The sequence below is a fragment of the Chiloscyllium plagiosum genome, chromosome 19 (assembly GCF_004010195.1).
Source record: "Chiloscyllium plagiosum isolate BGI_BamShark_2017 chromosome 19, ASM401019v2, whole genome shotgun sequence".
Classification (NCBI taxonomy): domain Eukaryota; kingdom Metazoa; phylum Chordata; class Chondrichthyes; order Orectolobiformes; family Hemiscylliidae; genus Chiloscyllium; species Chiloscyllium plagiosum.
Genome location: NC_057728.1, coordinates 28,026,574 through 28,051,000, shown reverse-complemented (window position 1 = coordinate 28,051,000; position 24,427 = coordinate 28,026,574). Strand labels below are relative to the sequence as shown.

Here is a 24,427-nt window from a genome sequence, read left to right as displayed (position 1 = left end):
TAGCAGAGGTGACTCAATGTTTACTTGAGAATTCCAGGTTATGGAGAATGGACAAATAAATCAGAGTAGAAATCTACAGCTAAAATAATTTTAAATGTGGCAAAGAATGCTTAACAGTCATTCTCAAAATCACAAAATTAACATCACAAATGTAAAGTCCATTGCAACAAATTAAATCTATTGAGAAGTTCATAATGGAATCCATTTAAGAAAGGAAAAAGGTTGCAAATTCACAAGATGCATGCTAGAAGCTTGTAGAAATTACCAGTAAGAATATTCTGCACTGGTGAGTGCAATATCACATTTTGCAGGAGCTGGTGCCCTCTAGTGGATATCTAGTGGATATTATTATCACTTCATATTAATACTGTACTCTTTCCTCCAGAAAACTTGGCAGTGTAGAATCATCACTGGCAGATTTTATTTTTTGCTTTCATTTATAAAAATAATAACTTTCTGTTGATAGAACACCGATTGCATTAGGAAACAATGACAGTTCTTATAACAAAAATGTCATTTTGTTCATGATCATTGGACTGAATTTGAAGTTTTTTGTCCTGCTGTGCCATTTATTTGATGGAAGCATTTTTCATTCTGTTGTCTTGTTCATTTTGACAGTTGCAACACCCCCACCCAGGTACTGTGTGTAAAACCAAGCTATTACTGGTTTACCATTGTAGAAAAAGGTCGGTACTGTCAAATTCAGCACCCCTTGGTTATCCAGAAGAGTAAAGGAGAGGATAAAGCTGAAGATATTGACAATCTCAAAAAAAAACTATACTTTAGGCAGGTTAGAGAAATATAGAAAGCACAGTGAAGTAAAAATAAAAATTAGGAAAGCAAAGAGAGGATCAAAAAATTGGCTGGTAAAATTAAGAAAATTCCAAAGTTGTCTTAGCAGTACATTAAGAGTAATAGGGTGACTAAGGAATGCATTGGGTCCATCAGATTTGTACATGGTAACTTTTGTGTCGCTGGTGTTGATGTTGGCAGGGCTTTTATTGAATCTGTTGACTCTGTCTTCAGTAAGGAGAAGGATGATGAAAACATTCTTGTTAGAGGAGTGTGAAATATTGGATAGGATAAGCATAATGAGAAGAGAGTTTAAAAAAAACTACAAATGCTGGAGATCTGAAACAAACAGAAAATGCTAGAGAAACTCAGCAAGTCTGGTAGCATCTTTGGGGTGAAAGCAGAGTTAACATTTCAAGTCTGGTGACTCTTCATCAGAAGGGAAATACTGGAGAGACTGAATTTCTTAAATATGGAGAAATGACTAGGTTCAGATGAATTGCATTTCAGCAGTTAAAGGAAGCCTGGTATGAAATAACAGATGCTCGGAGGATCATTTTTCAACCTCACTAGATGTGGGTACTAAATGACTGGAAATCTGCAAAAATTGTACCATTATTCAAAAAGGTGTCAGGGATAGGCAAAATGATTATAGGCCATTTGGTCTGAACTCAATGGTGAATAAATTGCTAGAATCAATACCGAGAGATAGAATTAATTATTATTTGGAAAAACGTAAATTAATCTGGGATCATCAGCATTGTTCTGTGAAGAGGAACTCATTAATTACTAACTTAATTGAACTTTTTGGAGAAATGACAAGGATGATTGGTGAGGGCATAACAGTGGATGTTGTCTGCATGGATTTTAGAAAGGCATTTGATAAGCTGTTACATGGCAATCTGGTCAGAAAATTATAGCTCATGGAATTATAGCTCAAAGTGATGTTTTCGATGTAAAATTGACTCAATAATAGGAAACAAAGGGTAAAAGTCAACTGTTCTGAGGAAGGGTCATTCAACCCCAAACATTAACTCTGATTTCTCTCCATTGATGCAACCAGACCTGCTGAGCTTTTCCAGCAATTTCTGTTTTGATACATGTCACCAGATGTGTTTGCAAATGGAAATCAGTGTCCAGCAGTGCTTCTTCAGGCCCATATATTTAGGTCCCTTGTTGTCTGTGATATATATAATAATTTAGACTTTAATGTGGGAAGCATGATTGGGAGATTTGGGCTATGAGGCAAGATTGGACATTTTAGGGCTGCTTTCCATAGGAGTTGGGTAAGGGATAACTAAATTGATGTGTGTCAAATAAACAGGGCTTGGATGGAGTGGACACGGAAGATGTTTTCTCTAGTGGATACATGAATTACCATGGATCACATATTGAAAGTGAACAGTAAAAGAATCAGTGGAAACACAAGGAAAACTATTTCCAATCAGAACATGATTTGTGTCTGGAATTCAATGACCAGTTTAGCGATTAAGGTGGAAACCCTCACTGAAGTGTTGTAACCCCTGCAGGTCTATGATGTTGCAAAGTGGTATCAGAACGGATGGTGTTCAAAGTTTGGGTGAAGATTTGTAGTTTGGGTGCTCGTTGTTGTGGTTCTGTTCGCCGAGCTGGAAATTTTTGTTGCAAACGTTTCGTCCCGTCTAGGTGACATCCTCAGTACTTGGGAGCCTCCTGTGAAGCGCTTTTGTGGTGTTTCCTCCGGCATTTATAGTGGCCTGTCCCTGTCGCTTCCGGTTGTCAGTTTCAGCTGTCCGCTGTAGTGGCCGGTATATTGGGTCCAGGTCGATGTGTTTGTTGATGGAGTTTGTGGATGAGTGCCATGCTTCTAGGAATTCCCTGGCTGTTCTTTGGATGGTTAGTTTAGTCAGCTGGCACAGACACAAAAGGACTGAATGGTATTTCTGTTTACTAACTTTTCTATGGTTTCTAACTTCATGAGTCATTGTAGCATAACCAATGAGTTGCATAAAATCACTTCCTGGTTTTCATATTCAATACCCTATGCTTCAATCCTGCATACTAACAGCATGATCTTTTGTACCTTTATTCACATAGTTGAAAGATTGCTGCTTTACTACTAAGGAAGTGCATCAGAAGTACAAAGAACATTTTACAATAAAGGGAGACACTTCTTGGACATTTCCATAGTCATCTCATTCAAATAAATGTTACATATTCTCTGAATTGATTGGATCAAAGATGGGATCAGAGGAGGTTTACTGGGATCCCTGTGGCAAGAGAGTATTTATGTTGTTGCAACTCCTCAAAGAGTAAGCACCATGTTCTGTGGAGGAGAATTTAAACTTTTGGGTTTTTTTTGCAACACGTTGGGACCATTACCTAAGAAATTGTAGATATACAGGGAACAGAAAAGTGGGTTCACATTTTGACAGTATTGCAAGTAACACTGGGAGAAGTTGTCCAAATGAGGAACTGAAGGAACTCAGCAAGTCTAGCAGAAAGAGAAACAGAGTTAACATTTCAAGTCCAAGGACTGTTCTTCCAAACTGGATTCATTAGACTCAAAGTGTTAATTTTGTTTCTCTCTTCACAGGTGAAGCCAGACCAGATGACCAGCATCTGCAATATTTTCCTATATCTTAGCTATTGGGGGTGGGGGGGTCTTCCTCCAGATGATGGAGAAGTTAAAGAGGTTTACTCAGTATGTCAGGACACTATCTCTTTGTCATGTTATGCTTTGGCATGGCAATAGTACACATTTACTCTTGAACAAGTTGCCTATTCATGTATCATTCCTGTGCTGGAAGATGAAATTTGGCCTTTTTAAAAACTTTTGCCAGAAAAGGTTTAGGAAAAAAAGGGCCAAATTTTGACACTGGCCAGGGCAGCATTTATTGCCCAGCCCTAGTTGCCCACAATGATGGCAGTGAACTGCCTTCTTCTGCCACAGTCCATGTGCTGCAAGTATATTCACAATAAAGGATGGAGTTCCAGGACTTTGACTCAGCAACACCGAAGGACATTGAAGTCAGAACAATGGGTTACTTGGAGGGTAATTTGCAGATGGTGATTGTGTTCTCGCATGTATCTGCAATCATTGCCCTTTTAGACGTAAGTGATCACGAACTTGGAAGGTGCTGTCTAAGGTGAATTTGCAAGGACATTCTATACCGTGTACACATTGCTGCTTCTGGACATTGGTGGTGGATAGTGTGGATTGTTTACAATCAAGCTGGCCACTTTATCTCAGATGTCAAGATTGAGTGTCGCTGGAACTGTATCCATCCAGTCAACTGAGGGTATTCCATCACACTCGTGATTTATTCCTTGGAGGTGGTGGTCAGGAGGTGAGTTACTCACTGCAAGTATCCTAACCTCAGACTTGTAGCTATTGTTTTGGTATGGCAAGTCCAGTGGTAATCCCCAGGTTGTGGATACTCAGTGATGATAATACCATTGAACATCACAGGAGAAGGGTTAGATCTTCTCATTGGAGATGGTCATTGCCTGGCATTCATGTGGTGCAAATGCTACTTCTTGCTTTTCAGCTAAAGCCTAGATATTGTCCATGCATTGCTGCATTTGAACATGGACTGCTTGAGTTCCTAAGCAAACTGTGCTGAACATTGAGTAAAGCATTAGTGAACATCCCCAGTTCTGACCTTATGATGGAAGGTAAGTCACTGCTGAAGCAGCCGAAGATGGTTCAGCCTAAGACACTAAGCTGAGGAACTGCTGCAGTGACATCCTGGAGCTGAGGTGGCTGACCTTCAACCATCCCAACCACCTTCCTTTGTACTAGCTATGACTCCAATCAATGGGACAGTCTTATCCTTGAGTGCTATTGACTTGAGTTTTGATTGGATTCTTTGATGCCACACATTATCAAACGCAGCCTTGATGTCAAGGACAGTCACTCACATCACAGCTGGAATTCAGCTCCTCTGTCTGTTTGAACCAAGGCTGTGATTAGGTCAGGGTTTGAATGGCCCTGAATGGCCCACCATGCACCAAGATAGGTTTTTGCCAAGTGCTGCAAATGCTTCAGCATCACACTTTAGAGTTATAGAGTTGTACAGCATTGAAAGAGACTCTTCAGTACAACTCGTTTGTGCCGCGATATCCTAAATTAATCTAGTTCCATTTGTAAGCAGTTGGCCGATTTCCCTCTAAACCCTCCCTATTGTGCTCATCCAGATTTTAAAATTTCCTCTGGCAGCTCACTCCATAGACACAGCACCCACCGTGTGAAAATATTACCCCTCAGGTCTCCTCTCACATTAAACCTATACTCTCTAGTTTGGGACTCCCTGTCATTGGGAAAATACCTTGGCAGTTCACCTTACCCTATCCTTGATGATTTTTTAAACCTCTCCAGTCACCCCTCGGCCTCCAACACTCCAGGTAAAATAGCCCCAAGCTATTAAGCCTCTCCCTTTCGCTCAAACCTTCCAATCCCGGCAACATCTTTGCAAACAATGTTTGCACTCTTTCCAGTTTAACAATATTTTACCTATATCTGGGAGACCAGAATTGAACTCTGTACTCCAAAACAGGCCTAATCAATGTCACTCACATGCTTGTCAACATTTCAACATTCCCCTCCACCACTCCCTCCCACCCCCACCACCACACCTCCTCTCCCTGCCCTCAATCGAGATAGGGATATTTGTGGACCCTCCTGCTCGAGTGACTTGTTTAATCGTCCACCACCATTCACAACTGGATGTGGTAGGACTCCAGAGTTTAGAGGTGACTTGTCGGTTGTGGTCTTGCTTACATCTACCAATCACTCGCTGCTTATGTTATCTGGCATGCAAGTAGTCTGGTGTGGTTAACTTTACCAGGCTGACACCTCATTTTTAGGTTTGCCTGGTGCTGCTCTTGGCATACCCTCTTGCGTTCTTCACTGAACCAGGGTTGATCCCCCACCTTGATGGCAATGGTTGAGTAGAGGATATGCCAGGCTATAAGGTTGCAGATTGCATTGGAGTACAGTTCTGCTGATGTTGATGGCTACAGCACCTCATGGATGTCCAGTCTTGAGCTGCTAGATCTATTTAACATCTGCCCCATTTAGCCCCATTTAACATCTGCCCCATTTAGTGATAGTGTCACACAACACAATGGATGGTATTCTCAATGTGAAGACAGGACTTGATCTCCCCAAGCTTTGTGCGGTGGTCACTCTTACCAAATACTCTCATGGACGGATACAACTGCAGCTGGCAGCTTGATAAGGAGGAGGTCAAGCACATGCTTCCCTCTCATTGTGGTGGCTGGGGAGAGAGCCAGAGTCAAGCAGCTAGATCCTTTAGGACACAACCATCTCAGTCAGTACTGCTATTGCTGAGCCATTCTTGGTGGTGGGCCTCAAAATTCCCCCACAGAGTATATTTTTTACCCTTGCCACCCTCAGTGCTTTCTCCAAGTGAGGTTAAATATGGAGGAGCACTGATTCATGAGCATAGGGAGGGTGTTATGTAGTATCAGTAGGTTTCCTTGTCTATGCTTGACCTGGTGCCATGAAATTTCATGGCATCCAGAATCAGTGTTGAGGACTTTCAGATAACTCCCTCATAATTGTATACCACTATACTGCCGACAGGTAGGACAGGACATACCCATGAATGGTCGTGGTGTCATCTGGGATATTGTCTGCAAGGTATGATTCTACAAGAATGACTAGGTCAGGTTGTTACTTAACTAGTCTGTGAGACAGCTCTCCTAATTTTGTCACTAGCTCCCAGATGTTGTTAAGAAGGTCTTTACAGGTCAACAGGGCTGTATTTGCCATTGTCACATCTGGTGCCTAAGATGTTAATAGTTGAAGTGGTTTCTTTTTTTTTGAAACTTTGTAGTAATTGTTACAATTGAGTAGCTTGCTAGGCCATTTCAGATGGCAGTTAAGAGTTAATCATATTGTTCGGAGCATGAAGTCACATATTGGCCAGAATGGGTAAGGATTTCAAATTTCCTTCCCTAACCAGGCATTAGGAAACTAGATAGATGTTTCCAACAATTGTTTCATGGCCATTGTTAAAATCAATTCAAGATTTCTTAACCAATGGTATAATTTTCTATTTATCTCACACCCAAGCAGCTCATTATTCTTTACATAAAGTAAAATAAAAGAATGACAATGCTGAAATACATTTTGTTACAATACCAGTGACTCTATATTAAATTTTAATTAATTAAAAGACACTGTTCTCAATATACAAAGAGCAGCACAGCAGAGTCAACATAGAGTTCATGAGGTCATTATTGGCTTTTCAGCACAGACCTTCAGTCACAATTTAGTTCCACTAACTAAAATTGACATCCCATCAAATATTAAATTGGCTACACAAATAAAAGTAGAATTAAATCCCAAATGGATCAAAACAATAGCTCACCGGTGACTCAGAACAAATTTACTGACTGCTTAATTGATGCTAAATAATTTGGACTGAAATGGGCCCAAAACAGTTTGTTACTTATTGCATCCAGTCCATATAGTGCTTGTGACTGAATGCGGATATCCCAATCTTATCCATTGTAAACCTCAGGATCCATCATTTGGTGGTTTTCTTCGGGTTTCTGCATCCTTCTTGAATTCTTCAAACTTCTTATAGATATTTGGAATCTGAAAACAGAACAATACATCTGGGTATAAACATTCTTCTATTCTAAATAAACAAAGTTCTAAAAAAATGGCAAGAAAATCTTAAAAATGAACTTAAATAGTTTAGCCTGCAAAGTCTGCCTGTAAGGAAGTTCGAGATCCTGATTTTACAAAGTCATTGTCAATGAACAGCTTGCATGCCACCTTACTGGATTACGTCCAAGGCAGACGTTGGGACAAGCAACAACCAGAGTGTTGCGGATAGCGACGTTTGGTACCCACGGGAATGGCCCCAACCGGGGTGTGTGTGTGTGTGTGTGTGTGTGTGTGTATACACACACACACACACGTCTTACATACTCACACACCCAAACAGACCCTCCCTCACACACGAGCGCTCTCTCATATACACACACATGTACACCCCCGCACTCAAACCAACACACATCCTCTCTCACATATCCCATCACACACACTCTTACATTTAACCAAGCTTACACACACTCACTCACTCATGCATTCATACCCACATGCACACTCAATCTGTCGCTCCTACCTACATACACACAAGCTTATGGGGTGAATTTGTTTCTACAGAATTATTTTGCTCAAAAACTGCACGAATCCATGTAAGATTCAAGCTATACAGAGAGTTTGTCAGTCTGACATGGCTTTGGAACACAGACAGACTTCACAACTATTGTTTAAAAAGCTGAGCTAACAAGAATGTAATTTAAAAGATGTTCTTATAAAAGATTAAAGTTTTAATCTAAGATTGTTTACTATATCACATCTCCATGACACTGGACTCCTTTGGCTATAAATTCTGTGAGCATGATCTTAATCTCCACAACCACCTAATGAAGGAGAGGTGCTCCAAATGCTAGTGCTCCCAAATAAAGCTGTTCGATTATAACCTGGCGTTGTGCAATTTTCAACTTACTGGAGTAAAGCATGCTAGCTAGTTATATTTGTGTATATCTACCATGAAATACTAATAGTTGAATTATGGTTAAAAATTTCTAAACCCAAGATGGATGCAAAAATTACTTCAGTTACAGCAAAGTTTCAACTCTGATCAGATCTCAAGAACTATCCGTGTATAAGCCTGTAACATTCTGTTTGCAATATGTTTAAAAGTTCTTTCAGGGAACTGCACTGTGAAGCACAAGCCCATAGCACAAGACACAAAACCCAAGTCCCAAACGAATGTTCATGTTGCACAGCAGTCCGTGTTACCAATTTCACAGAACAGTCTCACAATCATGTGCTTAATATAGCCACTATTTTGACATTGCCTTCAATGCTATGGAACAGTTACCATCAAAAGCAGGTGATTTCATTGGTACTACATATTTCAGGTCACATTACATACTGAAGTCCCAAAGATAATATTGCTAACTTCATGTAAATGCATTCTGCATGGATAGAGCATTTATGCATATGTTCTGAAGTGAGAGAGACAATGTTCAAAGCATTTGGATTCAAGTATCTAAGAATACTGAAACTCAGTGCATAGGTAGGGCTGCTTTTTGCTGGTGGTATCCCAAATGGCCCATACATTTAAGGTCTGCTGATTCGTCCTCTAAGTATACGACTGCAGCTTTCTAAATTAGGCAATAGAAATCAATGAACAAGGTCTAGTGAATGGCCTAAAGATTGATGTTAGAACAATGGGGATAGCTTAGTAATTTTATTCAATGCCTGCCACCTTAAAACTTGAGTACTTTCTGTATAACTCCTTTCCCTGTTTAAAAGTGTATCTTCAATTTGAGTAGTGGGAGCAAGATCAAATGTCGTCCTTTTCTTTGCTGCACCCTGTGGACCAACTGTTCCTTGAATTAACTAATCTTATGTTGAGAAGGTTAGCTACTTGCAACGAAGATTTCAGTGAATTTAGGAAGCAAGCTTCTTTGACCCCTCTCTCAACTTTAAGCAACAAGCCTATTTCTTAAAATTCATTATCTTCAGAGGTATTTAGTATTTGTTTGAGAAGTACTCAAATTTTGCATGGAAACCCTAACAGGAAATCCCAATTTCTTAGCCTGGCAGTCCTGTGGATCAAGATTCAGGAATTACAGGCTACCCAAATTACATCAAGAATATCCAGTATAGCAATTTGTAAGCTTCTCAGCCTGAGTATATTACCACATAGGAATTGAATCACCTTGCAGGCACTGGTATTCCTGTTGCTGCTTCACTGACTTGTAGCCATTTACGAACAAACATAACCTGCAGACATTAGCAATCTGCCAGGAACCTATGACCACTATATTACTGTACAAAGAACAAAAGTTAGCTTTTAAAAACGAGATTATATATAATCAGTCAAATGGGGTAAACAGGAATAAGAGCTGAGCCATATTAGACATACTGCTGAGGATAGAAATTTGCGCATCGATTCTTGTACACCTATGTTTTTGGGAATATGGATTCAGAACAACTATGTATCTCAGTTTGTGGGATCAGCATTTAATGAGTCAAAACAGCTTTCTGTTCTGATATGAATCTCTGCAAACACTTTGCAAAGGAAGAGAAGCTGAAAAAATGGGAAAATGCTCATTATCCTCTTAAAGGTTTGGACCATGCGGTTTGATTATTGTCTAAAAGTAATCTAGTCATTAAAATATACGGTAACAGAATCTTTGGAAGAGGTCAAGGAAAACACAAGTTCCTCTTGGTTCCATATTACCTTAAGTTTGCAGTGTGCCCCTTTTAACAGGTTGCAATTTAATATTAGTTTGAATGAAATGTACAGATCTCAAGTGTTTGAATCAAACCACTGTCTGCTGTAGTCAGGCTGAAATAGTAAAGCTGAATACCAAGTTTAATAGTGAATTGTGATCTCAATAAATAATATCAAACAATCATATTATTTGCTGTGGCTGAGCTCTCATATTGAATATTGTAACTGAACTAATTAAAGACAAGAACTTGATTGTGCAGTTGCAACAAATAATATAGATGCTTAAAGCAACAGAAAATAGGACAAGAAAACAGTTCACATAAAGAGCATTCTTTAAAGATAGTCAAGAGTGCAGAGTACATCAGGTTATCTTCATGCCATTATCTTTAGAAAAGATTGTTATGAAGAACCAAACCAAAAGGAAGTGAAACAAACCAGGTACACAACATCTGCTCGAGTGATTTCTAACAATAACTGACTAGAATACAGATAGTTCTCCTATAACACACATTTATTAAACGTGATTTATATGTAACGCTGTTTGTGAATTGGTGAACCGTTTTTTGATAAAGCGATTGTGACGCAATTTACGTCCCCTGCACTAGGTGTCACAGTGCATGGAGGCTTGGACTCTGCGTCGGCATCACATGATCAGTCAGCACGTGCACTCTCATGAAGAGCTTCATGAAAGATATTGTGAAATGTTTGTGCTAGTGAACTTGGAAAAGCATTGTGAAAATGCCTCCACAGCCACCGAGAAGCTGTAGATCTGTTGATTTAAAAATTTAGAGTTGAGATAAGAGTGAAATTTCACTGGAATTGACCAACAGTAAAAAGACAGTGTTGAGGAACAGTTTGAAACTTGGCTTTGCTGTTTGTATTAAGAGCTTTTTTCTCTCATTTAAAAAAAATACTTGCAGACTCCTGTGAATCTGTTTCAGTGACTAATTACGATACTAACAACCTGAAAAAAAAAGTCAGCCAGCTGCTCCAGGTGGTCAGAATCAGGAAACTCTGCACATGGTGGGTGAGAAAGGTGGGTGGCACACTGTTACGTTTGGTGCATGTGTAGAGATGTCTTGACGGGGTGAGTAGGCTCTGCAGAAGAGATTCAGGGTTAGTCAGGATCAGATATTTGTGGGGATGAGGGGGAGTGGGGAAAATATTGCTGGAAATGGTGGGTACCATAGCAGAGATAGAGTGTGAGGTATCAACGAGGAGATGGTGGTACTTTCACAGGCAGACTGGAGAAGATCATTGATCGTCTTCCTACATTCTGTGCATTCCTTCAGATAGTTGTGGCTGCACTGGCCTGGATGGCAATCCTGGTCCAGGTTGGCATGGTTCCAGTAGAACATCATTCTCTGTTGGCCTGGGGAGAGAAAGATGTCCTGCTTCTGCATCACCCCATCCCCATCAGCAGCATCTCCATGTCCCTGCCCACAAAGAGAGGCACCAATTTTCCATTGTCTGTCCAGGGCCAATGTCAGGAACAATGCAGGACAGATCCGGACTCAACCCTTGTCTGGGTGCGCGATATCTTTTTAAAGATAGTGCTGCACCACAGATATTGGTCAATTCTGGAATATCCAGTAAGTGGTGAGTTGTTTTGGAAATGGTACATGTTATGATGGTGCTAGAATGCGAGAGAATGCACTGAAGAGTAGGGTAGGTAATAAATCATGCTAAGTTTGGGGACAGACATCCCCAAGCATCACAATGTGAACCCCTCTGAAAAATTGACAAAACTGACACTTAGCGAAATAAATTAAGATTCAGCCCTGACTTGTGCAGTGTTAACATTGGATGGGATCAGAAGATTGGCTAAAATGTAACGCAGCCAGCAAGTATAGATGCTAATCGAGAGTAATCAGTTGAAGATTCTGATGAATTGCACTATACAGCACCATACAACAGACCAACATTTCCTTAGACTGTGCTATCATTTAGGTTAGGCTAACTACTATTTTTGATTCGATTTTTACTGGTTCGCCCAAACCCAGTTTTTCCCATAGGCCCCATTATTTCCATTGCATGATTTTCTGTAACAAAGTGTCGCATGGGAAAGCAACTATGGGGTTATAGGAGAACTATCTGTATTATAAAAATACAAGAACCATAACACATTAGCATTCTGTGCTTTGATCCTGACTTATGTAAAATTATCCCTGGAATACACAGATTCATTTTCATAAACATACCTGATAATTTTGAGCCAGATACATTCCCACTAGATTCCCAAAAGTAAACCCTACCTGAAATAGAAAACACATTAACAGACAAGTTATTAAAACAGATGTTCATAAATAATACCTTTCATAGGGCAGAACATTAAACCATCTGAGTATGTTTGCACACACGTATACATGAATAGTTAATGGAGCATGATACTTCAAACATCTAGAATTTAAATTAGTGGGAAGCGAAGTTTCCCAAAGTTAACTTTTGACAGTGCTGTAAAAAGAGGTGTGGGATTATATAAAAAAAAGTTCCATAGTTCCTTTTGTAATGACGAGCACTGAAGCTGCCCCAGCCCTATTGGCTAATGACATTACAAGAGTTAATCAACGGCTCTTACTCTGTGCTCATTACTGGTAAAGGGAAGGCAGAATCATGTCAGAATTTCTGACATAAGTGACAGAACAGCTCTGCTCACATTTACAGGAAATCTGCTTATAGAATCTTTTTCTAGGGTAGGAACATTTTACGCCAATGCCAGCCAGCACAAAAATAAAGTTGGACAAATATTAACCTGAACAGAAAACCAGAAAATAGTGCAGTCCACTAAAGTTTCAACTGCACCCTCATTACCCTCTGTAACATCTATGTGCACAACAACATTTATAACAACCCAGTCTAAACAATCCCACTACTGTAGTCCCCATTTCATTGTTTCAAGTCCAAGGGCTAGAGCAATAAACATACCTGACGCAGAGCTGGCTTAGTCTCCTTGGTATGTCAAATATTAATAATTGATGGCTGTGTCTTTACTTACTTAGGTCCCAAATTCTAGAATGTCCTCCACTACACCCTTTTGACTCTATACCTCACTTTCTTCCTCAAGAAACCCCTGAGAACCTCTCTCATTGCCTCAACCATCAGTTATTTTAACCACATACAGAGATGTTAGGTCAAGTGTCATATTTTGTCTCATAATGCTCCTGTTGAGTACCTTGGGATGTTTCATTACTGAAAGCATTATAGGAATACAAGCTGTCGTTAGTCATCCATGACTAGATGCTATCTTTGTGTGATTGAGACTCATGCCCTTTTGCCAGTAACAACCATTTTATTGAGGACCACCCTGGTAATTACTATCTTTAATCATTATGGACAAACAATCTCCAAACGCCCTCTTTTTGCCAAATGATAGGTGATTAGGGACTATTTTGACACAACAACAATTTATATTTAGATATCACTTTTTGAAAAGGAACATAAAAGTTGAGGGACAGAAACTGAGCTAATAAATGGTGAAACAAGCTTGAGAGGTACCCATTCCCATGTTCTGTGCACTACTTTAACTAATCAATCAATCAGAGTATCTCCAGCAATTATTTATCTTTTCAACCCCATAACTTTCTCAGTATTTCTCCAATGCTTAACATTTCCTACCATCCTCTTTCTCATCTACACACTGTCCCTTGGTGACATAATCTAAACACAGAGGGGCAGCTTCAATACCAGAAAGGCAGAGCTCACTTTTTTTGGCTCCTGCCACAACATTCACACCCTTATCAAAGAGACCATATTCATCTCCAGTTAACCTATCATCTGTGTTCTTTCTGGTCTATATTGTCTCTCGGTCTTCCAACACACCTAATCTTAATCATCTTCATTTATAAATCACTTCAGAGTCTCAAACCACCATATTGCTTAACCATTTCATGTCTTACAACTGCCTTTCAAAACTCCACATTTCATCAACAAAACATCTCATGCATCTCTTTCTTCTGTTTTCCCACCATCAAAAAGTAGCCCATGCATTCAGCATTTTAGACCTCGTGCTGGAATTATATGCTTAGACCACTCTGTTTTGCCTTTTTCTTCCTTCAAGAATTAGAGTCTCCCTGCTCTAGGAAGGATGTTGTGAAACTTCAAATGGTTCAGGAAAGATTTACAAGGATGTTGCCAGGGTTGGAGGGTTTGAGCTATAGGGAGAGGCTGAATAGACTGAGGTTATTTGCCCTGGAGTGTCAGAGGGGTAACCTTATACAGGTTTATAAAATCATGAGGGGCATTAATAGCATGAGTAGGCAAGGTCTTTTTCTCAGGGTAGGGGAGGCCAAAACTAGATGGCAAAGATTTAAGGTGAGGAGGGGAAGATATAACAGAGACCTAAGGGGCAACTTTTTCAAGCAGACGGTGATGCTTGTATGGAATGAGCTGCCAGAGGAAGTGGTGGAGGCTGGTACAATTACAACATTTAAAAGGCATTTGGATGCATATATGAATAGGAAGGGTTTAAGAGCGATATTGGCCAAATGCTGGTAAATGGACTAGATTTATTTAAGATATCTGGTCAGCATGGACGAGGTAGACTGAAGGGTCTGTTTCCATGCTGTACTGCTCTATGACGTTCCTGAAACCAAGTGCTTTGACTAAGCTTTTAGTCACATGACTTAATGTCTCACATTTTTGGCTCATTATCCATTTCTAGCCGATTCAATCTCTGAACTTGGGGGGGGGGGGGGGGGGGCTCTTCATAATTTTAGGTATTACATACTAGAAAGTTGCTGAATCTGCAAAGGGAAAAGGAAATTAGCATTTCAGTTGTATAGCTTGATAACATAGATCCAGAACGTTGACTTGACTTTTCTCCTTTATGGATGCTAGCTGCTCTGCAGTACATTTATAGGAACAAGGTTTTTCCCAATGTTCTATAACCTTACTGTTGTAAATTTCCTAAATTTGAGCTAAAAACTTTGAAAGCTTATTAAGCAGAATTGTTAACAGTAAAGTAAAAAGTGTACCCATTCCATTCTGTAATCCTTGACAGTCCTTCAACACTCCCTGACCTCTGCATTCCTCTGGTCTATCCGCCATTTTTTTACCCCCACCATGAGTGGCTGTGCTTCAGTTGTGTGCGCCCTAAGCTCTGGAACTCCTGATGCACACCTCTCGATTTGTCCACATTTAGTTCAGGTACTCTTTAAAACATAACTCTTTAATCAAGCTTTTAATCTGCTTTTCTAATACCTCATTCAGTGTGGATTCAAATTTTGACTCAGAGTTTCACTGTGGAATACAATATTAAACAAGCTGCATAAAACCTAAGTTGTTTAAATGAAAATTTTTGAAGCATTAAGAGAATTTTATTAAAGTTTCTTTTCCCAATAAAATAGCAATAGCAGTATTTAACGACTAATACTGCAGCATACACTCAAAACAAACACAGCCTGGCTGAGCATTAGAAATGAGTGCTGAATCACATTTAAACTGGGTGAATTACAAGTTGCACTGGAAAATAATTCTTAAACATTCAAAATATTCATATTACATAAAATAACATTTTCTTGTGGTTATGGTGAACTGACACAAGAGAATCTGTATTTATTGTTTTTGCAGGAACATGTTATACTGCAAAATGACCATCCCAAGGGCCAATTCATTGCAGTTACTTCAGTTTCTGGTCTTCTTTAAAGACTTAAGTTCAGCTGGTTGGCAGGCCACAGGATTCACACCGAAAGCTTTTTTTGCCTTCAACATACTGAAAGGTAAAGTCTTACCAGACCATAGGACTGTTCTCCAATGACAGAGATAACTGGTGCTGATTTAACCTGATGGTCTGGAACTTATGCCCGAAACATCCAAATCTCCTGCGCCTCGGATGCTGCCTGACCTGCTGTGCTTTTCCAGCACCACAGTCTCGACTCTGATCTCCAGCATCTCCAGTCCTCACTTTCTCCTCCTTAACCTGAGGGTCACCATGGCTCAGGCGAGAGAGAGATTAGATTAGATTCCCTACAGTATGGAAACAGGGCCTTCGGCCCAACAAGTCCACACTGACCCTCCGAACAGTAACCCACCCAGGCCCATTCTGTCTGACTAATGCACCTAACACTATGGGCAATTTAGCATGGCCAATTCACCTAAGCTGCACATTTTTGGATTGTGGAAGGAAACCCACGCAATCACGGGGAAAATATGCAAACTCCACACAGACAGTTGTCTGAGGCAGGAATTAAGAGGGGCATTACTTCACTCAGCCAGTACAGGAATTGAATCCAAGCTATTGCTGTCACTCTGCATTGCAAACAAGCTGACCAGCCAACTGGGCTAACTGACCCTTTCTGTCAAATACTGTCAAAAGTTGTTAGTTTTACATCTAAATTTGTTTGCCCATTTTACGTATATATGTTTACCTCCAGTTTTAAATACTCTCTACCCCTTTCCTTGTTGCTCTATTTATGATCTATCCTGCCCTAAACTCTGTTGCATTCTAACCTATTTACTTGGTCATCACCTCAAACCTCAGGAGCTATATAGGAATCAATCTATCAACATCTATCATTACCCTGCCTCAATTCTGCAAGCTCTCTCCAAACTCTCTCCTCCACTAACTCCTTCTTTTGTTTGACCATCAACTCTCAACCAACTAACTTTCAAACATTTATCATGTGTAGGAAGTGTTTCCTAACTTCACTCTTAAAAAGGTTTTGTCTTTAATCTTTACATAACCACTTAAACTTAAAAACCAACAGAAATAGTTCCTATCGACCTGATCAATTTTCAGAATATCTTGTAACCTTTCATGTCATTCCTTGCAGTCTACAGTATATTCCAGGGATTGTAACCCCCTAGTTTGTGATCACTCCTCCTAATTTAACTCTTGGAAATTAAAGTATCACTCTGGGAAAACTCTCAAAGATCAAAATATTTTGCCTATAATGTGACGCCCAGAACTGCTCCAGGCTTGATTTAACGAGGACTTTACACAGCTGAGGTATGGTTTCTATCACCTTGCCTTGCAGGTCTGTGGGTGTAAAGGCCAATATTCATCATTTTGATTACTTCATGCACCTATTTGTGAAACTTCAGTGATACTAAGTACCTGTACACCAAATATCTTTGGACCTCCACTGTTTCTAGCATTTCACCTTTGTCCTATTCTATCTATTTTCCCCTTAATGCCCAACTATGTTGTTTACAATGTTGACTCTTTTTGTGTCATTGGCATATTTGGACACATGACATTCTAACCGATCTATATCATTAATAAATACGACATATTTGAGATCCAAATGTAGATCTTTGCAGGATACTAAGCGTCACATCTCACTAATTATTAGACCTGCCCATTATCTCCCTTCTCTGTCTCATGTGGCCAAGCCAATTTCCTATTACATCAATAATTTGCCTTCAGTTCCTTGAGTTTGAACTTTAGCTAAAGTGAAGTACTTTGTTAAAAGTCTTCTGGAAGTCCAGAGCATCCATTCATGCTCCCCTTGTCCATTATTTTAATCATCAGATTAATAAAAAACAAATAGCTTCACCCTGGGAATAGTCCATAAAGCAGTGTCCTGTGTCACAGCGACTCAGAATGAACCTCAACCTATTGTATCTCTCTCCAGGCCTTCTTTGCAAAGGCACATTTCAACAGGAGATAGGCCAGTCTCCGTGCTGTATAACTATTTGACTCTTCCACATCACAGCCAGTGAGGTAATAAAGGGGTGAGATTCCAGGTTTGTAGGAAGGGGCTTTCTTATCACCTTCAAGCTAATTCTTGGTCATAGTTTATAAGTTCTGGCAACAATGCATTTGACCAAATGCCTATGACAGACTACGCACGGAACCAACCACCAGGATCTATCTTCTCTTTTCTCCCACAGGGACTGGACTGTGTTCGCTACCGCATACAGGTACTAAATGCAACAAATTCACTGAAGATTCTGAGACAGCAACAGGCATTGCTGGAAAAGCTCAGCAGGTCGGGCAGCATCCGTAAAGAGAAATCAAAGTTAACGTTTCAGGACTGGTGACCTTTCCTCAGAACTGATGGTACCTAGGAAAATGTCAGTTTATAAGCAGAAGATAGGGTCAGCGAGGGGATAAAAAGTAAACATAGGTAGGGATAGAACCCAAAGAGAGAAAGAAGAACGACTGTACCGTCAAAAGATTCAAGAACAATCTGGCTGGAAGGGTGAATAGATGTTAATAGAGACTATTAGTGGCTAACAATAGGTAGTGTGTAATGGCAGACTGTGTGATAACAAGGCCTAGTGTATGAATTTGATTTCTCTTCACAGATACGGCAGACCTGCAGAGCTTTGCTGGCAACTTCTATTTTTGTTTCTGATTGACAGCATCTACAGTTCTGAGACAGCACCTTCCAAACCCACAACCACTTCCTTCGAGAAGGAAAAGGGCAGCAGACACTTGGGAACATCATGACCTGCAAGTTCTCCTCCAAGCAACACACGATCCTGACTTGGAAATATATTACCGCTCCTTCACTGTTACTCGGTCAAAATCCTGGAATTCCTTCCCTAATGGCATTTTAGGTTACCTATAGCACATGGACCAAAGCGGATCAAGAAGCAGCTCACCCCCAACCACTCATGGGCATCTAGGGATAAGGAAGAAATGCGGCCCAGCCAGCGATGACCACATCCCATGATTGAACAAAATAAGGTGCACAAAACTAATCAAAATGACAAATACATACAATCACCACTTCATTGACTTACGGTCAAAGGTATTTTTCTACATGAACTCCCCTCACTAGGGACAGGTGGATATGGCACAGTCCAACTACTTGGAGCATTTCATGGCAATGTGGCCAGGCCCACCCTTTCCAACACCAGGGACAGGCCGAACATTAGTATGGTGACACATGTTGTTTGCATACTAAAGGGTCTTTGCACAGCTTGATGCAGCTACACACAAAATGGCTGTCAGAATGAGGGAAAAGTTGGGCACATTTTTCCCCCTTTTACCTAGAGTTTCACACATCTTGTCATTATAAACAGGGTCTATTTCAAAACCTTCAGAAGATGGTTCAGCTAATCACTACAATACAGAGTGAGGAATGGGACAGACCCATGTCACTTACAACAATTATTGTAGCAAGCACCAAAAATACACAATAAGGACCAGTCATTGTACTTTGCTTGAAAGGCCTTAGATATTGAGGAGACGGAAACTGCAAAATCCATGGGCCGTGGGCCTTGCTAAGAATGTAAATTGTGAACAGAATTACTGAAACGTACTGAGACACCCGAGTGTACCATGGTGCAAGGAGTACTATGTACAATTTTGGTCTCCTTATCTCAGGAAAGATACTGCCAAAGAGAGAGTGCAACAGATGTTCTTTAGACAGATTCCTGGGATGGTGGGGCTATCCTACGAAGAGAGATTGTACCCAACTTCAGTATGTCTCTCTCACATGGCCCTGGATTTTGGAATGTACCTGGCTACAACACTGAAATGTGGACAGTATTTTACATTTGAAGATTGATACCTCTACAATGCCAAATATATCCTCCCTGTGCTTTTGCAAAAGAGTGCTGGTGCTATGATGGCATCTGAAAGATAGCACCTCTGACAGTCTAAAGCTCCCTCAGTGTTTCTCTGAGATGTTAGTCTAGAATTTGCGCACAAGTGTGGGCCTGTATTTTCTCTTAGCATTGCGAGCATCATTTTAGATTTCTTTCATTCTAGGTTTGATGTAGGTCATATGATGCAAGAGGTGCCATGTTAAAGCAGCCTCTTCTTGTCACTCTCACTCCTCTTCACTACTGTTCCTCTGGTTCACAGCTTCAGTTCTTCCCTGATCCTTTGTATTACTTTACATCCTCTGGTTCGAGACTTCTGTAGGCTGAATCTTACTGTCGCCGCTAACTCTCCAGTTCAATGCTTCCTAATCTCCCTTCTTGCTGCTGAACCCTCTATCTCAGTTTATCGCAAGCAAATCAAAACTGCTGTTCCTGCCTGTCACTATACAACTCCAGCGCTCTCGTTCACAGTAAAGGAGAGGGAAGCAGTAAAATGATTAAGGTAGGGACTGGCAGGTTTCGAAAGACCAAGAATCTGTAATGACCAAAGATCAAGGAATGGCAGAAGACATAAAATGGAGGATCACCAGCAATCAGATTATCAGGTCTGATGAAAATTCATGACCTGGAATGTAAACTCCATCTCGGTATCCAGCAGTATTGCCAAATTTGCTGAGTACTGCCAGCATTTTCAGTTTCCATTCTTTAATGTTCTGAATGGGTCATCAGCTTTCAGTTCACTCTGTTTAAGTTGGTTGCACTCATGCCTGATTCAGAAAGTCACACTTCAAACACTGGTGCACAAAATTCTCAACTAACATTTCAGAGAAACGCTGAGGAAGCTTTAGACTGTCAGAAGTGCTATTTTCAGATGCTATCATACCACTCACATTCTTTTGAAAAAGCACAGGGAGGATATATTTGGTATTGTAGACACATCGATCTTCCAATGTAAAATACTGTCAACACTTCAGTGTTGTAGCCTGGTACATTCCAAAATCCAGGGTCATGTGAGAGACATACTGAAGTTGGGAACAACTTTTCAAAAGGGACAATTAAAAAAGATCATAAGACCCTTTTACCATCGTACACAGACAGGCAAAAAAAACCACAGAATTCAAGTGGTATTTGTGGCATATAATTAATATTGTAGATATTAACAAAGTGCACGTCATAACAACTGAAAGAAACTGATTTTATACAATGTCAACTTTGAATGGTCAAGTCATGTACTATTATACATGACAAATAGTTTAGTTAGATCAGTTTTAGGCTGTGGGAAAAAACAAATAAATTGTATTTGAACGATGCCAGAATAATTGACACCGGCATGAAGCAACAAGCGGATAAATCCCATCCAAAGCCAACGTCTAGAGGAACATCTTCTAATTCCCTGAAACCAAGTGAACCATATAGACGAATGACACTAATAGAAGTTCCTACCTACAGTAAATACAAAAGTACGCTGAGGAAGCCCCACATTGAACGGTCATTACCAGGAGCAGCTGCCTGAGAGGAGACAACAGCTAACGCCCATCATTAGAAACCGACCAGACTTGGGGAAGTTAGTGGAGGCCGCAGCCTAAAGCTAAAGCTCAAGTTAAGCCTCAGCCCATCGCGGACACCCACTCAGAGCGGCTTCAGCTCAGGAAAGTCACCGTTCCCGATTCCACTCACTCACTCACTCACTCACTCACCAGGAACTGCAACATTGCGCTTTCTGCCTGGGCCCACCGCGCTTCCTCCACTGGCCGAGCACAGCAATGCGCAGGCGCGCCCTCACTCCACAAGGGCAGGATCACTGCGCCGCCATCTTGTGAAGGTCACCGCATCTGTTCTGTAGTCCCAGTATCCTGACAATAGCACACTGTAAATGGGAAAGAAACATTTTCCTACATATTATTGGTTAGGTACGGAAACCGCTGACTTTTATAAGATCTTGGTGGATAGTGTTGTCAAGTTTGGTGGTGATTTCATCAAAGGATGTATAAGGCCTCAAACAACTAAATTCTTAGCAATTACTTCTATAACCAGTACAAAATGACTCTTAAAACTAACAGTTACATTAATTGTCCTGTAGTTTTTAAAAATATGACTTGTTTGAAGCAGTATCCAGCAGATTCATGTTTAATTGTTTTCAAGAGGTTGCAGAAAAGATCTCCAAGAATGATCACAATTACAAAAATCATTACAACACAGGCCATTCAGTCTGTCCTATCTAGGGGCATATCACAGTGTCATTCTCTTGCCTTTTCCCCATAAACATATAGTTTGTTCCTTTCTTCATACAGATTTAATTCATTTTTGAATTACTATATCATGCTTCAAGGCAGTAGCCTGATCTTTTGCTGCATGAACAATATTTTACTTGTATTAACCTTATCTATTGTCAATTATTTTACATCTGTGCCCTCTCGTTCTTTACACTTCCATAAAATTACAGGGATTAGACACTTTAATCACTGAATGGTTATTGCCATCGGTCATGGAAGAGCAGAGCCAAGCAATTAAAAACCTTCAAAAGGTGGGTTTGCAAAGAAGTCTATTAAAAATACTGATATTTCACAAAGTTTTTGCAAGGTTTGTAACTCAGGTTGAGGTTTAGGGTGTAGGTTTGATAGCCAGACATTTCATTACCTGGCTAGGTAACATCATCAGTGGCGACCTCCAAGTGAAGCAAAGCTGTTGTCTCCTGCTTTCTATTTATATCTTTCTCCTGGATGGGGTTCCTGGGGTTTGTGGTGATGTCATTTCCTGTTCGTTTTCTGAGGGGTTGATAGATGGCATCTAGATCTATGTGTACTGGGTCTTTTAAGTTTGTTAGTTTTTGTTTGAGAGTGTTGGTGGGTTTGTGTGCTACTAGGATTCCGAGGGGTCTTAGTAGTCTGGCTGTCATTTCTGAAATTTCTTTGATGTATGGTAAGGTGGTTAGGGTTTCTGGCTGTGTTTGGTCTGCTTGTCGTGGTTTGTTCTTGAGGAATCTGCGCACTGTATTATTTGAGTATCCCTTCTTGAATACGTCGTATAGGTGGTTCTCCTCTGTTTTCCGAAGTTCGTCTGTGCTGCAGTGTGTGGTGGCTCGTAGGAATAGTGTTCTGATACAGCTTCGTTTGTGTGTGTTGGGATGGTTGCTGGTGTAGTTAAGTATTTGGTCAGTGTTTGTCGGTTTTCTGTATACGCAGGTTTACATTTCACATGTACTGTGTTTCATAATGTCAATGTTTAACAATGTGCTTAGTTAGGAAAACTAAGCTAGAAAGTTTAAGAAATCATTTTAGTTTCTGTGAAAAGCTTTTCCCTTATGATCCAAAGCAGCAAGCTGTTAATTGAATTACTTCTCAATGAATTTACCTGCTATCTCCTTTGCTTTATTACAATAAATTTCTGTCACAAAGTAGGTAATATTAAGAGCAATTTAATCATTTTAACATTATTAGTGATTCCCCACATCTGGTTGACGTGAGGGCATTTACAGTTAACTATTTGTACAGGACCGGAGACTGTAATCACTTGCAGATTGAAAGTGTTCGTTCTCTGCCATGAAGAACACTGTTGAACATATAGAACAATGAGAAGAGATTTATGCACTAACAAAAACAACGCTAACACAGTGCTGAAGTCTTTGGTCTTCAGAGATATCAATCAAAATAGGATGTTTCTCAGAAGACAGAATCATTTAGTAACTCCACAAACTAGAAATACTAATCATGTAAATATAACCCTTTGTGATTGAATGTACAACTAGTAGGATTTTTAAAAAAAATCTCTAAAAAATTTGTAGATTTAATACAGTATTTCTGCGAAGAGCTCTGATGAGTTACAGGTTAAATAAGACACTTTTTTTCTGCTAATATGCCAATCTGCCTGGTTATATTTGAAGAAAAAAAACAACTCATGATTTTATACCTTGTGTTTTTTAAGAGTTTCTCTTGTGATATATGAACCAGTGCAGCGGGCATGTTTGTTACTGTCACATTAATTTTAAAAACTTAATGTAGTTGTTCAAACATTTGCAACCGTTTGAATTTTTAATTTGATATTTTTTGATTACCTCAGGTTTTACTAAGTAAACAAGCATAATTCAACACAATGTAGCCTAAATGAAATCCAAATCATGATGACAGATTATCAAATTTCCATCTGTGGAGTTATACTACTTTGTCTTAGACTATACAACAGTGAAGTCTAGATGTTATTTTCAACAACTTGAAATGTAGGTGTCTCTCCACAATACCTAAAGCAGAATCAGTGTATCCCAATAGCCACACCAGCATGTGCCCAGTACTTTTGCCACTGAGTCAGAAGGTTGTGTACTCAAATTTCACTCCAGGACTTGAGCATAAAAATCAAAGATGTGGGAGTGCTGCACTATCTGAAGTGGAGTCTTTCAAGTGAACTGTTAAACCTAAGCCCTTTCTAGGGCCAGATATAAAAGAGAATCTGCCTGATATTCATCACTCATCAACAGTACAAAAACAGACGACATTATCTTTTGTTGTGTGCAATTTGGCTTCACATTTTCTTCATTACTGCATTTCTTGCAATTACAACAATGACTACATCTGTACTTTGTTAGCTTTGTCCTACATTCTTAAGTTATGAAAAATACGAAATAAATGTAGCTTTTCTTAACATTGAATAATGTTCACATTCAACGGAAGTGTAACCTACAAATAATTACTACAAAGAGCATCTGAGACCCAGAAACAAAGCAGGCACACCTCAAACTAAACCTTCTTATCCTTCTTTGAGCACCAGTAGAAAGAGGTTAATATGTGACCTTCCCAAGATGGCGCAGGTCTGGTTCCACCACCCTGACGCCATGTCCGATTCCCAGCAGTGGTTTCCGGTTTCTCTGGAAA

General features: G+C 40.0%; 1 protein-coding gene across 1 annotated transcript; it reads right to left on the bottom strand.

The window, feature by feature from the left end:
- Positions 1–6,934: 6,934 nt before the first annotated feature.
- stmp1 (short transmembrane mitochondrial protein 1) lies at positions 6,935–24,370 on the bottom strand. Its single transcript, XM_043709424.1, has 4 exons — positions 24,287–24,370; positions 21,263–21,432; positions 12,269–12,322; positions 6,935–7,402 (listed from the first exon to the last, which is right to left on the bottom strand). Exons 2-4 carry the CDS (start codon positions 21,275–21,277, stop codon positions 7,322–7,324), a joined length of 150 nt encoding a protein of 49 aa, XP_043565359.1. The 5' UTR covers positions 21,278–21,432; positions 24,287–24,370; the 3' UTR covers positions 6,935–7,321.
- Positions 24,371–24,427: the final 57 nt, after the last annotated feature.

What these genes read in the sequence shown, in the direction of transcription:
- stmp1 (XM_043709424.1), bottom strand. An exon ending in ATCTGGCTCAAAATTATCAG is followed by an intron (nt 7,403 to 12,268) that starts GTATGTTTATGA and finishes TTCTGTTTTCAG; the next exon opens with ATTCCAAATATCTATAAGAA.